The 15,830-nt window shown below is 46.4% G+C and overlaps 1 protein-coding gene across 2 annotated transcripts in view; it reads right to left on the minus strand.

Annotated features, from left to right (window-relative positions):
* ino80 (INO80 complex ATPase subunit) overlaps window positions 1-15,830 on the minus strand; it is a 216,394-nt gene that overhangs the window by 98,791 nt on the left and 101,773 nt on the right. For both annotated transcript variants that reach the window (XM_067991159.1, XM_067991158.1), the window contains exons 19-24: window positions 14,929-15,014; window positions 6,339-6,506; window positions 4,602-4,735; window positions 3,122-3,189; window positions 2,941-3,034; window positions 755-920 (exon numbers count right to left, since the gene is read on the minus strand). In XM_067991159.1, coding sequence (XP_067847260.1) covers window positions 755-920; window positions 2,941-3,034; window positions 3,122-3,189; window positions 4,602-4,735; window positions 6,339-6,506; window positions 14,929-15,014 — 716 coding nt within the window. The remainder of the gene's footprint in view (window positions 1-754; window positions 921-2,940; window positions 3,035-3,121; window positions 3,190-4,601; window positions 4,736-6,338; window positions 6,507-14,928; window positions 15,015-15,830) is intronic.

Below are 15,830 nucleotides of genomic sequence, written 5' to 3' on the forward strand. Positions count from 1 at the left end.
CCAAATATAGGACATCCACTGGTTCCCCTTTATCTACCCTGCTGGTTACATCCTCAAAAAACTCTAATAGATTTGTAAACACATTTATAAAACCATGCTGACTCCGTCTAATCATATTATGATTTTTTTTTTTAAGTGCCCTGTTACCACGTCCTTAATAATGGATTCTAGCATTTTCTCAATGATTGATGTGCGGCTGACTGGCCTGTGGTTCCCTGTTTTCTCTCTCCCTCCTTTCCTAAATAGCGGGGTTACATTTGCTATCTTCCAATCCATGGGGACTTTGGAAGATAATAACCAATGCATCCACTATCTCTGCAGCCACCTCTTTTAGAACCCTAGGATGTAGGCCATCAGGTCCAGGAGATTTGTTGGCTTTCAGTCCCATTAATTTCTCCAGTACTTTTTCTTCACTAATATTATTTACTTTAAGTTCCTCATCAGATCCTTGGTTCCCCCACTATGTTTTTTGTGTCTTCGACTGTGAAGACAGATACAAAATATTTGTTTAACGTCTCTGCAATTTCATTGATTGGAAGTTAGCAAATTCCCAGGTTTGGAAGGTAGCATATTTAACACTTGGGGCTGATGCACCTTTTTCACTCTCGCTGTCTCGTCTGGATCACACTGTGCTCGGGCCAGCAGTTGGAAGCCCTGCTGTCTCTCTCGTCCAATGGTAGTTCTGACACAGCTGTGTTGTTCTGCAACATGGGCACACTGTACTTCACTGTATTACACACGTTCTCATACTCACCTGGAAACTTCTGCTGCTGTGAATGTTGGGGAAAGATGTGCAGGAATCCACCCACATGATCAGATCAGTGCTGTTCAGGTGCTGACTCCTCGTCTCACTCTCTCTCCAACTTCGTGCATGGTGAAGCCTGTAGGAAGCTTTCTGTGATAAAAAAAGAGCTAACCACCTGTGGAGAGGACAAGATGGGAGTGAGATGGACTGAATGCTATCAGATAGTTCAGTAAGAGTGCCTGCACTTACTCGAGGGGTGGCCTCCCACAATATAAAAAGATCAATCTCCGCAAACACCATCCCATCAACACCCTGCACTCTTTAACCAAAGAGGGCAGCATTCTCATCCCGAACAGTCACAGCATCCCGTAAACAGTAAAGTATCTGCAAGTAATGCCGGGTCAGAGGAAGGAAAAAGGCTGGGAAAGAGTTCAGTATGAGCAGACAAGCCATCTTGGGAATCTCTGCAGCAGCTCAGTTAGTGCAGACAGACTGTGAGCAGAGAAAGGTTTGCGGCTGTGCAGCTTCCTCCACCACTCTCCATGTTGCTTACACTCCTTCTCTAAAGGCACTTGGGCTTTCTCCTCAACAGGGTGCTTGCTATCTTTAGTCAGTCATCACACACAAGACAACAGGCAAGAATGTTTACGGCTGTGTGTAAACAGAATGCCCTCAGAGGTGATGCACACATTGCTTGGAATTATAATGTGTCCAAATGGTTTTTGTCACAGCACAGGGAGCAGGGACTGAAATATCACAGGAAATGATCAGAAATATCCGGCAGAGCTCTGTTCGGATCTCTATTTGTTCTGACCATGGGTACGTGACATAGCCATGATCATTCTCTCAATCAGCATCGTCCAGCAACTGATGCCAGAGACAACTCCTAGAATGGGAGCCCTGTTCTACCCTGCAGCCTTCTCCTCAGAGAAGGGAAGGTCCACTTACACTCCTGCAGGGATGGGGGCAAAGTAATTACTCAGCATTTTTTAAAGCTTATTTTAAGTGTTCAACAGTTCAGAGTAAGCACCAAAAGAATCCTCGAGCTGGGCTGGAAGGACAGACCCCACAGTGACAATAACTTGCATTTATTTAGTGCCTTTAGCGTAGGAAAACATCCCAAGGTACTTCACAGAAGCGTTATCAGAAAAAGCAACACTGAGCCAAAAAAAGGTATTAGGACGGGTGACTAAAAGCTTGGTCAAAAGAGGTAAGGAGCATCTCAAATAAGGAGAGAGGTGGAGAGTTTAGAGAGAGACCTCCCAGCCCAGAGGGGGGGAGTGCAGCAAGGTGGCAGTGTGGGCTGGGCTCCATTGCACATGACACAGAGTGCAAGATGTAGTTCCAAGCCACAACCCAGCACAGAGATTCCAGTGTGGAGAGGCACCCAGTAGAGGCTTCAGAATTGTTGACGCCAGGATTGCACATACCAGCTAGTTTCAGAGCTGCATCATCCGAGGGATGAGATCAGAACACCCAGCTTCCTTAGCCCTTGCACAAGGTGTTGTGGGGAAATATATTGAGCAGTGAGTCACGTCCTCAGTAAGGAAAAAACAGTAATTCAAACAGGGTGGCAGGAGGCTCGTGTGGAGCATAAACACCAGCACAGACCAGTTGGGCCGAATGGCCTGTTTTTGTGCTGTAAATTCCATGTAAAAAAAAGAGAGCGGAAGAATTTCTCAAAAGGTATTTCTGGAGACTATACCCACCCAAAGACTACCGCGCTGCTCCCTGAAGTGTGGGAACGAAACTTAAAAGGCACCATAGAAATGCATCAGCAGTTACAATGCAGGAAAAGGCCATTCGGCCCACCAGTACATGTCAGCATTTACCCTCCATACGAGTAGACAGTTCTAATCACATTTACCTGCTCTGTTCCCATATCCATTTATCTCCAATCCAATCTAATCCTGAATGTTGACACAGTTTCTGCCTTAACCACTAACCCTGGAAGTAAATTCCACAAACTCAACTGTGTGTGTGAAGAAGTTGCTCCTGCCCTCTGTTGTAAATTGCTTACATTTAATCTTGCATCTGTGGCCCCGCGTTCTTGACACTTTAAATACTGGAGACTGTCAGCTTCTATCTACCCTGTCCCATCCAGTCATAATTTGGAACACCAAACACGACAGGTACACCCCCACTGAACTTTACAGACATAAGCAATTTAGGCTCTGCACGCCGATAGCTCTCACCTTGCAAGCATCCCCTGAAGCATCACATTTGACATTTCAGAGGGTGACACATCTATGAAACGCAGGAAAGAAAAGCAGCTTCCTTCATCGTTACCTGGATCAAAAAAAAAACATCTCTTTACAAGTCTGGCACCCAATAACTGGACACAGCCCTGGCAAACATACTTACTGAAATTCTTACCTTTTCTATGGAAGAGAGACTGGTGGATGTGGGCTGGGGAGAAGGGGGACAGAATGACTCGTAACCACCTATAATTAGAGAGGGAGATCATCAGCGAAATTAAGCAAACACCTATAGCAAGGCTATGCAAACCCAGGCACCCCAACCCGCCAAACCCAGGCACCCCAACCCGCACAATTTTTTTTTTATTAGTTTGAATTTTGTGGAGATTTGGGTATTTGGAAAGAGGTTAATGCTGCTGCCTCGATGGTGGATAAATCTTAAGAGCAGAACACCAAGATTGGTTAGTTTCAGCAAATTGAGGAATGTGCAGATTAAAGGGAACATTGTAATTTCTGTCTGGCCCAAGGCTTTATGTTGCACACGCACACAGAGGACTCACTAAGGCAGAAACTTGGACATTACTGACCTACGGGAACAGCAACTTGTACTGAAACACCGAATCCTTTCACACTGTCACTTCTCATAGCAGAGAAACAGGAAACTGATCTTAACAGAGCACCTCTGCAAGAGAGGCAAGCACTCACTTACACTACTCCCAACATTATCCCCTACAAACAGACAAATTCACACTCCCCTTTCCAGAGACTTCTATAAATGTGCAGCATCCACCATCACAGTCCAACCGCAGCCACTAACACAGTCAGGGCTGACAGGGTTCTGGACTGGACTGGACATGGGCTTCTCACAGCTAGAACTGGGCTTCAATTCCAGCCTAGATAGACGAGTCTCCTCTGTTTGCGGGCTGTAAGGATCCAATGTGAAGTTATCTTGGACAGTCTCACTGCAGTCTCGAGGATATGGATCCAGAGCTTAAAACTAGCATGAATCGGTAATGTCACTTAAAGGCCACAGGATGGCTGATGTGGGAAATGGAAAAATGTTATTCTGGTGCTTTAGGGGCACGAGAGGTTGGACATTGTGCTTAGTGTCTAACCATTGCAGCCGTGACCTCGGGGTGCTAATGCTGTCACCAGGAACCTGAAATGTAAGTGTTGGGGATTGGATCAATTTACATTTCAGACCCCCCTCCCCATCTCCAATGAATTAGAGGGACATGTTTTCATCACCACACCAGCCACCGTGACATGATCAATTAATGCTAAATTGGGGCCAGTTTTGTCCTTGGGGTCCATGCCTATTCAGAACTGTGGTGAGATTGCTAAACTCATTTCACATAGGATCCTTATAGTCACTGGAAAGAGCAGACGTTCATCACATTAGTTTGGGCTGGATTTATATGGCTGGTCTAACCACCAGCACCAGCTAATCCCCAAATATTTCATTTCAAAAGCACAATAAATTGTTGGTGTGGCACCAGATGTTGCGATGAAGTACCTCCTGCTTCACCAACAGTCAAAATTTGGTTTAAAAAAAGTGTACTTGTACACATTTAATGAAAGAAGAATTTAACATGGATTTGCTTTAATGGTAATCTTTTTGTTTGAAGTACAGAGGAGATAACTGTGGAGCTGCTGACCTGTTACGGCAGTGATTGAAGTGATTGATCTGCCCGTCCCTGTAAATAATTTTGGGAATGTTGTAAGGTTTCAGAGACATATGAAAAGGTGATTTAGTCTCTTGTCGCTCAAATAGTTCCGGATGGTTACAGACCTGAAAAAGAGAAAGGAACCTGAACGGACACGGAACATGAATGAACAGACACGTACACAGCAATCAGGACTATCCAATGTGTTACTACAATAATTCAGATACATCTGGATATAAAAATAAACTACTCCCTCAATGATACAGTGCGTAAAGACCCTGATCCCTGGTCTGTGCTGATTCCCTGATGGTTTACTGGGTGAAGGCCCTGATCCCTGTTCTGTGCTGATTCCCTGATGGTTTACTGGGTGAAGGCCCTGATCCCTGGTCTGTGTTGATTCCCTGATGGTTCACTGGGTGAAGGCCCTGATCCCTAGTCTCGGCTGAGCTAGCTGACCTCAGCCACAGAGCAAAAACTGAAGTGGTCCTTGATCTTTATCCATTATTGCTCTAAAATTAAAGCCTGCCAATGGCCCCTGTCTGGCTCTCATTTAGGTGAGGTACCCGAGAGCTGCTAGACCCCAAGGCCCCTGTACACGAGCAAAAGGCAGCAGAAAAGGAGAAATGAGGGGAAATAAACAAATGTCAGGTGGTCTCTGCAGAGTGGTGGTGCCTAATGTGAATATTTTACTTTGAGGCCACTAGTTGGGTACGTTTGGATAAAATGAAGATTCTGTTGACTGTCCATGTAGAGAAGCTGAAAGTGCAGCGAGTATTCTGAATGAACCCCCACCCCAACAGAGATTAACTGGAAACACCACACTCTGCATGCGGCATCAGCAGGCCCATTAGGGAGCCAATACTGTTGCTGTGCTGTACAAGAAGCGAGTGGTCAGTCTCTCTTGTCCTGCCAATGTTGATCATTTTGCCTGGGCTATTTTGTCCTCCGTCCCGGGCTGAAACACTGTGCTTGTATGCAGTGCAGGAAGAAAACAGTCAGCCCCGCTCCAGCAGGTCGATGGGTCAATCAGGCTCTGGACTCTGAGTCAAGCACTCAGGTGTCTGAGCTGCTGGGATTGTTGCCTTGCCCTTCTGATGTCTCCTTTTTTACCCCCACTTCCTAAGTTCGCACTGGTAAACAGTAACTTCACTGAGTTTGCATTTTGTATTAGGAACAAGAAGCTGACCGAGACCACGCTCACTGATCTATCCTAGCATCATCTTCCTGCTCAATGTAGCGGGAGTCTCAGTTACAGTGCTGTCTCATTTGGTGTATATTATAGAACGAGAGCGCACGGTGCAATGGCCTTTTACAGTACGAGCTGATCTCTTGTGGTGTTATACATGTGGAGCCAAAACCAAGTGTCGTTTTCGGGTGCAACATGGTTAAATGATGGGATTAATTAGACCAGGGTGTGCAGTCAGAATTCAATTCCCATTTTAGTCAAGCATTCTGTCCTTATTTTCATATTTCTATTATAATTCCTATGTTCATATTTATAAATGGAACTGACCATGTAACCTTGTCACACTCTAATTCCACCCTCCCACCTGTGATGGCATTAGTTTACATAGGCAGTTTCCATTATAAATGTGGACATTGGAATTTATAATGGAAAAAGATGACAGGAACTGTGTGCAGATGTAAGATTTTTAACGTAGATCCAGATGTGTGGGAGAGTGGAGGGCGATGGACAACTGAAGGACAGGGTCAATGGCGAGTACTGACCTTGCGGAACTGCATGACGAGGTTCATGAGACTGCTGGTGGTGTTCTGGGCCTGCTGAGTGGTTCCCATGGATGACTGGAGTAGGTCTTCAATGGAGATCTTGTTCTTCAAAGCCTGGTACAGCATCTTTTGCCTGCTTTTCAGCTGGCAATACATCAGGATCTCTATCTGCACAGGAGAACACACTGGTTTAGTGGACATATCCAAGCAGGACACAGGTCAGCTGAAGACATGCTGGACTCCATCGTTCAGTAGTGTTGTGTGTACATTTGCTGATATACAATACAGCTCCCGTTTGGGTGGTCAACTCACAAATATCACTGCATACAATGAAATTATCCCAACAGTGACTGCATTGGTGCACCATTCCAATATGAAACATTCAAGGAAGAACAAATAACTTGCATTTATATGATGTGGAGATGCCGGTGATGGACTGGGGTCGACAAATGTAAGGAATCTTACAACACCAGGTTATAGTCCAACTGTTTTATTTGAAAATCACAAGCTTTCGGAGGCTTTCTCCTTCGTCAGGTGAGTGTCGGATTCCGTGGAAGGTTACCGCATTTATCGTCAGAGAACAATACCTGGTGATTACAGATAATCTTTCCAACTGCCCGTTGTCAAGGCAATCAAAGTGTTCAGACAGAGAGATGTTACCTACAGGACCACCGAATATACAAACGGCCAGAACAAGAGGAGGGAGCGGGAGCGGGAGCGGGAGCGGGAGAGAGAGAGAGGGAGCGGGAGAGAGAGAGAGGGAGCGGGAGAGAGAGAGAGAGAGAGGGAGAGGGAGCGGGAGAGGGAGATAGAGCGAGAGAGAGAGCGGGAGAGGGAGAGGGAGCGGGAGAGAGAGAGAGAGAGAGAGAGAGAGAGAGAGAGAGAGAGAGAGAGAGAGAGAGAGAGAGAGAGAGAGAGAGAGAGAGAGAGAGAGAGAGAGAGAAACATCCGAAAGGAAGAGAAAGACAGAGAATGACCCGTTGTATTAAAAAGATAACTTTATTTTGCTGGTGGGGTTACGTGTAGCGTGACACGAACCCAATATCCCGGTTGAGGCCGTCCTCGTGGGTGCAGAACTTGGCTATCAATTTCTGCTCGACAATTTTGCGTTGTCGTGTGTCTCGAAGGCCGCCTTGGAAAACGCTCACCCGAAGATCGGTGGCTGAATGTCCTTGACTGCTGAAGTGTTCCCCGACTGGGAGGGAACCCTCCTGTCTGGCGATTGTTGCGCGGTGTCCATTCATCCGTTGTCGCAGTGTCTGCATGGTCTCGCCAATGTACCATGCTCCGGGGCATCCTTTCCTGCAACGTACGAGGTAGACAACGTTGGCCGAGTCACAGGACTATGAACCATGTACCTGGTGGGTGGTGTCCTCTCGTGTGATGGTGGTATCCGTGTCGATGATCTGGCATGTCTTGCAGAGGTTGCCGTGGCAGGGTTGTGTGGTGTCGTGGACGCTGTTCTCCTGAAAGCTGGGTAATTTGCTGCGAACGATGGTCTGTTTGAGGTTGGGTGGCTGTTTGAAGGCGAGTAGTGGAGGCGTGGGGATGGCCTTAGCGAGGTGTTAGTCGTCATCGATGACATGTTGAAGGCTGCGGAGAACATGGCGTAGTTTCTCCGCTCCGGGGAAGTACTGGACGACGAAGGGTACTCTGTTGGTTGTGTCCAGTGTTTGTCTTCTGAGGAGGTCTATGCGATTTTTCGCTGTGGCCCGTCGGAACTGTCGATCGACGAGTCGAGCATCATATCCCGTTCTTACGAGGGCGTCTTTCAGCGTCTGTAGGTGTCCATCGCGTTCCTCCTCGTCTGAGCAGATCCTGTGTATTCGCAGGGCCTGTCCATAGGGGATGGCCTCTTTGACGTGGTTAGGGTGGGAGCTGGAAAAGTGGAGCATCGTGAGGTTGTCCGTGGGCTTGCGGTAGAGTGAGGCGCTGAGGTGCTGAGATGGAGATTCGTGTGTCCAAGAAAGAAACCGATTCTGAGGAGTAGTCCATGGTGCGCTTGATGGTGGGATGGAACTTGTTGATGTTATTGTGTAGTCTCTTCAGTGATTCTTCGCCATGGGTCCATAGGAAGAAAATGTCGTCGATGTATCTGGTGTATAGCGTTGGTTGGAGGTCCTGTGCAGTGAAGAAGTCGTGCTCGAACTTGTGCATGAAAATGTTGGCGTATTGGGGTGCGAATTTGGTCCCCATGGCTGTTCCGTGTGTTTGGGTAAAGAACTGGTTGTCGAAGGTGAAGACATTGTGATCCAGGATGAAGCGGATGAGTTGTCGAATGGCGTCTGGAGATTGGCTGTTGTTGGTGTTGAGTATTGATGCTGTTGCAGCGATGCCGTCATCGTGGGGGATACTGGTGTAGAGTGCCGAGACGTCCATCGTGGTGAGAAGTGTTCCTGGTTCAACTGGTCCATGGGTGCTGAGTTTTTGTAGTTTCTTCACTGCACAAGACCTCTAACCAATGCTATACACCAGATACATCGACGACATTTTCTTTCTATGGACCCATGGCGAAGAATCACTGAAGAGACTACACGATAACATCAACAAGTTCCATCCCACCATCAAGCGCACCATGGACTACTCCTCAGAATCGGTTTCTTTCTTGGACACACGAATCTCCATCAAAGACGGGCACCTCAGCACCTCGCTCTACCGCAAGCCCACGGACAACCTCACGATGCTCCACTTTTCCAGCTCCCACCCTAACCACGTCAAAGAGGCCATCCCCCATGGACAGGCCCTGCGAATACACAGGATCTGCTCAGACGAGGAGGAACGCGATGGACACCTACAGACGCTGAAAGACGCCCTCGTAAGAACGGGATATGACGCTCGACTCGTCGATCGACAGTTCCGATGGGCCACAGCGAAAAATCGCATAGACCTCCTCAGAAGACAAACACGGAACGCAACCAGAGTACCCTTCGTCGTCCAGTACTTCCCCGGAGCGGAGAAACTACGCCATGTTCTCCGCAGCCTTCAACATGTCATCGATGACGACTAACACCTCGCTAAGGCCATCCCCACACCTCCACTACTCGCCTTCAAACAGCCACCCAACCTCAAACAGACCATCGTTCGCAGCAAATCACCCAGCTTTCAGGAGAATAGCGTCCACGACACCACACAACCCTGCCACGGCAACCTCTGCAAGACATGCCAGATCATCGACACAGATACCACCATCACACGAGAGGACACCACCCACCAGGTACATGGTTCATACTCCTGTGACTCGGCCAACGTTGTCTACCTCGTACGTTGCAGGAAAGGATGCCCCAGAGCATGGTACATTGGCGAGACCATGAAGACACCGCGCAACAATCGCCAGACAGGAGGGTCCCCTCCCAGTCGGGGAACACTTCAGCAGTCAAGGACATTCAGTCACCGATCTTCGGGTAAGCGTTCTCCAAGGCGGCCTTCGAGACACACGACAACGCAAAATCGTCGAGCAGAAATTGATAGCCAAGTTCCGCACCCATGAGGATGGCCTCAACCGGGATCTTGGGTTCATGTCATGCGACACGTAACCCCACCAGCGAAAAAAAGTTATCTGTTTTTAATACAACGGGTCATTCTCTGTCTTTCTCTTCCTTTCAGATGTCTCTGTCTCTCTCTCTCTCTCGTCTTTTGTTCTGGCCGTTTGTATATTCGGTGGTCCTTTGATTGCCTTGACAACGGGCAGTTGGAAAGATTATCTGTAATCACCAGGTATTGTTCTCTGACTATAAATGCGGTAACCTTCCATGGAATCCGACACTCACCTGACGAAAGAGAAAGCCTCCGAAAGCTTGTAATTTTCTAATAAAACAGTTGGACTATAACCTGGTGTTGTAAGATTCCTTACATTTGCATTTATATGGCACACCCTCAGAACATCCCAGAGCACCTTTGCATCAATAAATGACTTTGCATCAATAAACGAGGGAGAAATGTTGGCTCAGATATCGGGAGAATTCCCTTCTCTTTGAAAAATCCAATGAGATCTTTTACATCCACCTGAGCAGGCAGGCCGGCCTAAATCAAATGTCTCATCTGAAGCATGGCACCTCTGACAATGCACTGAGAATCAACTCAGCATTGCACTGAAGTCTCAGCCCAGTTTAAGTGCTCAAGTTCCTCTGGGGAGTACAGACAGAGCCACGTCCACGGCACCATGGGTGGGTCAGCTGTACGGGGTGGGGGGGCAGGAGTACGGTCAGGAAAGCAATAGTGATAGAGGATTCAATAGTTAGGGGAACAGACAGGCGTTTCTGTGGCCATAGATGTGATTCCTGGGTGGTATGTGGCCTCCCTGGTGTCAAGGTTAGGAATGTTACTGAGCGGCTACAGAACATTCTGAGATCGTGGTCCATATCAGTACCAACGGGAGGTGGGGCCTGTGCAGGCCGGACGGGTTGCACCTCAACAGGGCCGGGACCAATATCCTCACAGGGAGGTTTGCTAGTGCTGTTGGGGAGGGTTTAAACTAGCTTGGCAGGGAGATGGAAACCTGAATGTAGATTCAGAAGGGAAAGTATGAAATGGAAGGCAGAAAAATTAGTAAGCAGGTTTGGAAGGCAGAGGAAACGAATGTCAGAAAATAGACAGCGAAGGAGTTTGGTAGTGCTTATTGGCATATAGTTTAATGCAAGCAGTCTAGTGAATAAGGCAGGTAAGCTGAGAGCACAGATAGACATGTGGAACAGACAGGCATTGATATCTTAGCTATTACTGAAGCATCGCTTAAAGAGGGCAGCTCAACATTCCTGGTTACAGCGTTTTCAGACCAGATAGAGAGGGGGATAAAAAAGGAGGGGGTTTGGTAATTTTGGTTAAAGAAACAATTATAGCTATGGGGAGGGATGATATGTTAGAAGGATCATCAAATGAGGCCATATGAGTTGAGCTAAGGAACAAAAAAGGGGCAGTCTCACACTGCTGGGAGTGTACTATAGACCCCCAAACAGTCAGAGGGAGATATAAGAGCAAATATGGAGGTAAATTTCTGAGAAGTGCAAAAACAATAGGGCAGTAATAGTAGAGGATTTCAACGACCCTAATATTAACTGGGATACAATCAGTGTAAAAGATATAGAGGGCACAGAATTCTTAAAATGCATTCAAGAGAAATTTTTTAGCCAATACATAGCAAGCCCAACAACAGAGGGCAGTTCTGGACATAGTTTTACAGAATGAAGCTGGGCAGGTGAAAGGAATATCAGTGGGAGAGTATTTTGGTGGTAGTGATCATAATTCAGTTAGATTTAGCATAGTTGTGGAAAAGGACAAAGATAGAACGGGAGTAAAAGTTCTCAATTGGCGAACGGCAAATTTAACTAAGCCGAGAACTGATTTAGCAAAAGTGGACTGGAAACAGCTACTTGAAGGTAAATCAGTGTCAGAACAGTGGGAGGCATTTAAGGGTTCAGAGCAAATATGTTCCCACAAAGAAAAAGGGTGGGGCTGCCAAATTGAGCCCTCTGGATATCAAGGAGTATACAGGGTAAGATAAGGCAAAAAAGGGAAGCTTATGTCAGACACCAAGAGCTCAATACGGCAGAAAGCCTAGAGGAGTATAGAAAGTGCAGGGGTTCAATTATAAAGGAAATTAGGAAAGCAAAGAGAGGGCATGAAAAAATACTGGCAGGTAAAATCAAGGAAAACCCAAAGATGTTTTATAAATACATTAAGAGCAAGAGATGACTAAGGAAAGAGTAGGGCCTATTTGCAGTCAAAATGGTAACCTGTGTGTGGAGGCAGAAGATGTGGGTATGGTTCTTAATGAATACTTTGCGTCTATCTTCACAAAAGAGGGGGACAATGCAGGCATTGTAGTTAAGGAGGAGGAGTGAAACATTGGATGGGATAAACAGTGAGGGAGGAAATATTAAGGGGATTGGCATCTTTGAAAGTAAATAAATTGTCAGGCCTGGATGAAATGTATCCCAGGCTGTTAAGAGAAGCCAGGGAGGAAATAGCGGAGGCTCTGACCATCATTTTCCAATCCTCCCCATCGTGGAGGATTGGAGGCGTGGTACTGGAGGACTGCTAACGTCGTACCGTTGTTTAAAAAGGGAGAAAAGTATAGACCAAGTAATTACAGGCCAGTCAGCCTAACTTCAGTGGTGGGCAAATTATTGGAAACAATTCTGAGGGACAGTATTAATTGTCATTTAGAAAGACACGGATTAATCAAGAACAGTCAGCATAGTCGTGTCTGACTAACTTAACTGAATTTTTTGAGCAGGTAACAAGGAGGATCGATGAGGGTAGCACGTTTGACATAGATTTTAGCAAGGCTTTTGTCAAGGTCCCACATGGCAGACTAGTCAGAAATCTAAAAGCCCATGGGATCCAAGGGAAAGTGGCAAGTTGGATCCAAAATTGGCTCAGTGGCAGGAAGTAAAGGGTAATGGTCGACAGGTGTTTTTGTGATTGGAAAGCTGTTTCCAGTGGGGTTCCGCAGGGCTCAGTACTAGGTTCCTGGCTTTTTGTGGTACATATTAACGATTTAGACTTAAATGTAGGGGGCATGATTAAGAAGTTTGAAGATGATACAAAAATTGGCGGTTGATAGTGAGGAGGAAAGCTGTAGACTGTAGGAAGATATCAATGGACTGGTCAGGTGGGCAGAAAAGTGGCAAATGGAATTTAATCCGGAGAAGTGTGAGGTAATGCATTTGGAGAGGACAAACAAGACAAGGGAATACACAATAAATGGGAGGATACTGTGTGGAGGAACAGAGGGACCTTGGAATACACATCCACAGATCCCTGAAGGTAGCAGGACAGGTAGATAAGGTGGTCAAGAAGGCATATGGAATACTTTCCTTTATTAGCCAAGGAATAGAATCTAAGAGCAGGGAGGTTATGCTGGAACCACGTGTAAAACACTACGGAGGCCACAGCTTGAGTACTGCGCACAGTTCTAGTCACCACAGTACAAGGAAGATGTAATTGCACCAGAGTATAGGGGAGATTTACGAGGATGTTGCCAGGAGTGGAGAATTTTAGCTATGAGAAAAGATTGGATAGGCTGGGGTTGTTTTCTTTAGAACAGAGGAGGCTGAGGGGAGATATGAATGAGGTGTATCAAATTATGAGGGGCTTCGATAGAGTGGATAGGAAGGACCTATTTCCCTTAGCAGAGGGGTCAGCGACCAGGGGGCATAGATTTAAAGTAATTGGTAGAAGGATTAGAGGGGAGCTGAGGAGAAACTTTTTCACCCAAAGGGTGGTGGGGGTCTGGAACTCACTGCCTGAAAGGGTGGTAGAGGCAGAGACCCTCATCGCATTTAAAAAGTACTCGGATGTGCACTTGAAATGCCATAACCTACAAGGCTATGGACCAAATGCTGGAAAGTGGGATTAGGCTGGATAGCTCTTTTTCCGCCGGCAGTCACGGTGGACCAAATGGCCTCCTTCTGTGCCGTAAATTTCTATGAAGTCTCTGAAATGGGGCTTGAACCCATGACTTTCTCATGAGGAGGACAGTGAGCTACCACAGAGACAAGCTGATTCTTTCTTTATAAAAATACAGGAACACGACGTGAAACTCCTTACAGTCCCAAAGCCTGATTGTGACAATAGTGTATCACCACTTTGATAATTTGGACAGACCAGGCTGAAACAACGTTGATTTATACACAGCACCATTAATGTAACAAAACATCTGGGGGAAATAAAATTGCACTTTCAAAACACAAAATAAGTAAAATAAACTATCCTAAAAACTTGCACTATGTTCAAACTGTACATCAGTTATACCCCAGGGGAACAGAATGAACATGAATGCCGTTCATTACCAGAGGTTTAAAATGACGTCAAGGCGGTTCTGTTGCTGTTTTGTGAACTCAGATACTCCCATTCCTGTAACACTGCAATCTAGCATGTGTTACCAATGTAACAGCACAATTCTAAATTGGCTTTTCAAACTTTGATGCAGCAAAAGTAAAAATGAACAGCAAGCTTGCTGTTCCCTGACGGCACCGGCTTGTGTTAGCATTACGCTGCTCAATTCCTGGCCTGTGCGGAGTTTATTGATCTCAGTTAGTGTAACGTGGCCTCAGCGTTCTAGGGCTCGATGTTAAAATTGGATAGCCATGTGGTGAAGGATAGAATACCAGAGACTGGTCTTTTGTTGCTTCCAAGCCTTTATTCAGAAATTCCCCTTACACACAGACCACATCCTAGCAAGGCTCTCCTATAAAAAGGATACAAGAGTCCCCAAGTGATAGCCACCACCCGAATACAACTAACACTAGAGAGGGGGAAACAAGCCAGCACTCTTGCTAAAAAGTCTTGAATGTCATGGGAGAAGAGAATGGGTCTTGGCTACAATGCAACCCATGGTCAAATAGCCAGCTGATATTCACCATCTAGGCTCCTACATGAATAATTGTGGCCATTTGTGGTGGTTACTGGAGACTTGGAGCTAGCAAGAATCAGCACCGGCAGGAGAGCAGGAAAGAACTGCCAAATCAAACCGAACTGGTTACCTGTGGAGCCCAGCGCCCCAGGGCGATCAGTGTACAGATTACAGGTGGCTAATGCAGGTTTCTTAACTGGAGGGACCAGAGGAGAGAGTGGAGCAGCTCAGCCTTACCTTATCAGAGAGCTCATTCTCCACATCCTTTTTGATCCTTCTCAACATGAAAGGCTTGAGAATCATGTGCAGACGAGACAGCTGGTCTGCAAAGATAAAGGGGCAAGAAAAAACAACTGGATTAGCTGCATTCTGCACTGGCATCGTCCATAGCAGCACCACTTTAATTAGATGTCCAAGAGAATGTTCCCATCAACATACAGGCATTGACAGCAACCCATGATTGGCTGGCAGTGGCAGCACATTCAGTCAAGCATTGACCCCAATCCCACAAAAGCTTGTGCAACCAAACAGTGGCTTGTCACACAGAAAGCTGCCCAAAACACAACTTCAAAAACATTTAACACATATATAAACGGTGGACTAGAATAAAATAAAGAACAAATGGTATCATAAAAGCCGTAGTCAGTGCAACACGGGGTTAAATGGACACTCCTCGGGCTGGTTAGTTAGTGTAACACGGGGTTAAATGGAGACTTCTCGGGCTGGGGTTAGTCAGTGTAACACGGGGTTAAATGGAGACTTCTCGGACTGGGGTTAGTCAGTGTAACACGGGGTTAAATGGACACTCCAGATAACCAAAAACACACGAAGCTGGTACTGGAGTTTGACGAATTCAAAAGTAGAATCACGTGTCAGAAGGAAAGTCAGGGGGGAAACTTTTTCACCCAAGGGGGAACTGAGTTGTAGACTAAGTTACCAGGAAAGCACTTTGAAGCAGACAGTGTAAGTGGGGTCAACAGACAATCAGACGTGCGTCTGGGGAAAGAAACGAGTCAAGGATGTGGTGAAAAGGCAGCTGGGTTAAATTTTTCAGGCAAAAAGGGATGGGTTGGGGGACATGTTGGTCTTTTCCTGTTCTTAATAAACACTGTTCATATGATAAGAGGCCCCTCTTCTGG

The sequence above is a fragment of the Heptranchias perlo genome, chromosome 10 (genome assembly GCF_035084215.1).
Source record: "Heptranchias perlo isolate sHepPer1 chromosome 10, sHepPer1.hap1, whole genome shotgun sequence".
In the NCBI taxonomy this organism is placed as follows: domain Eukaryota; kingdom Metazoa; phylum Chordata; class Chondrichthyes; order Hexanchiformes; family Hexanchidae; genus Heptranchias; species Heptranchias perlo.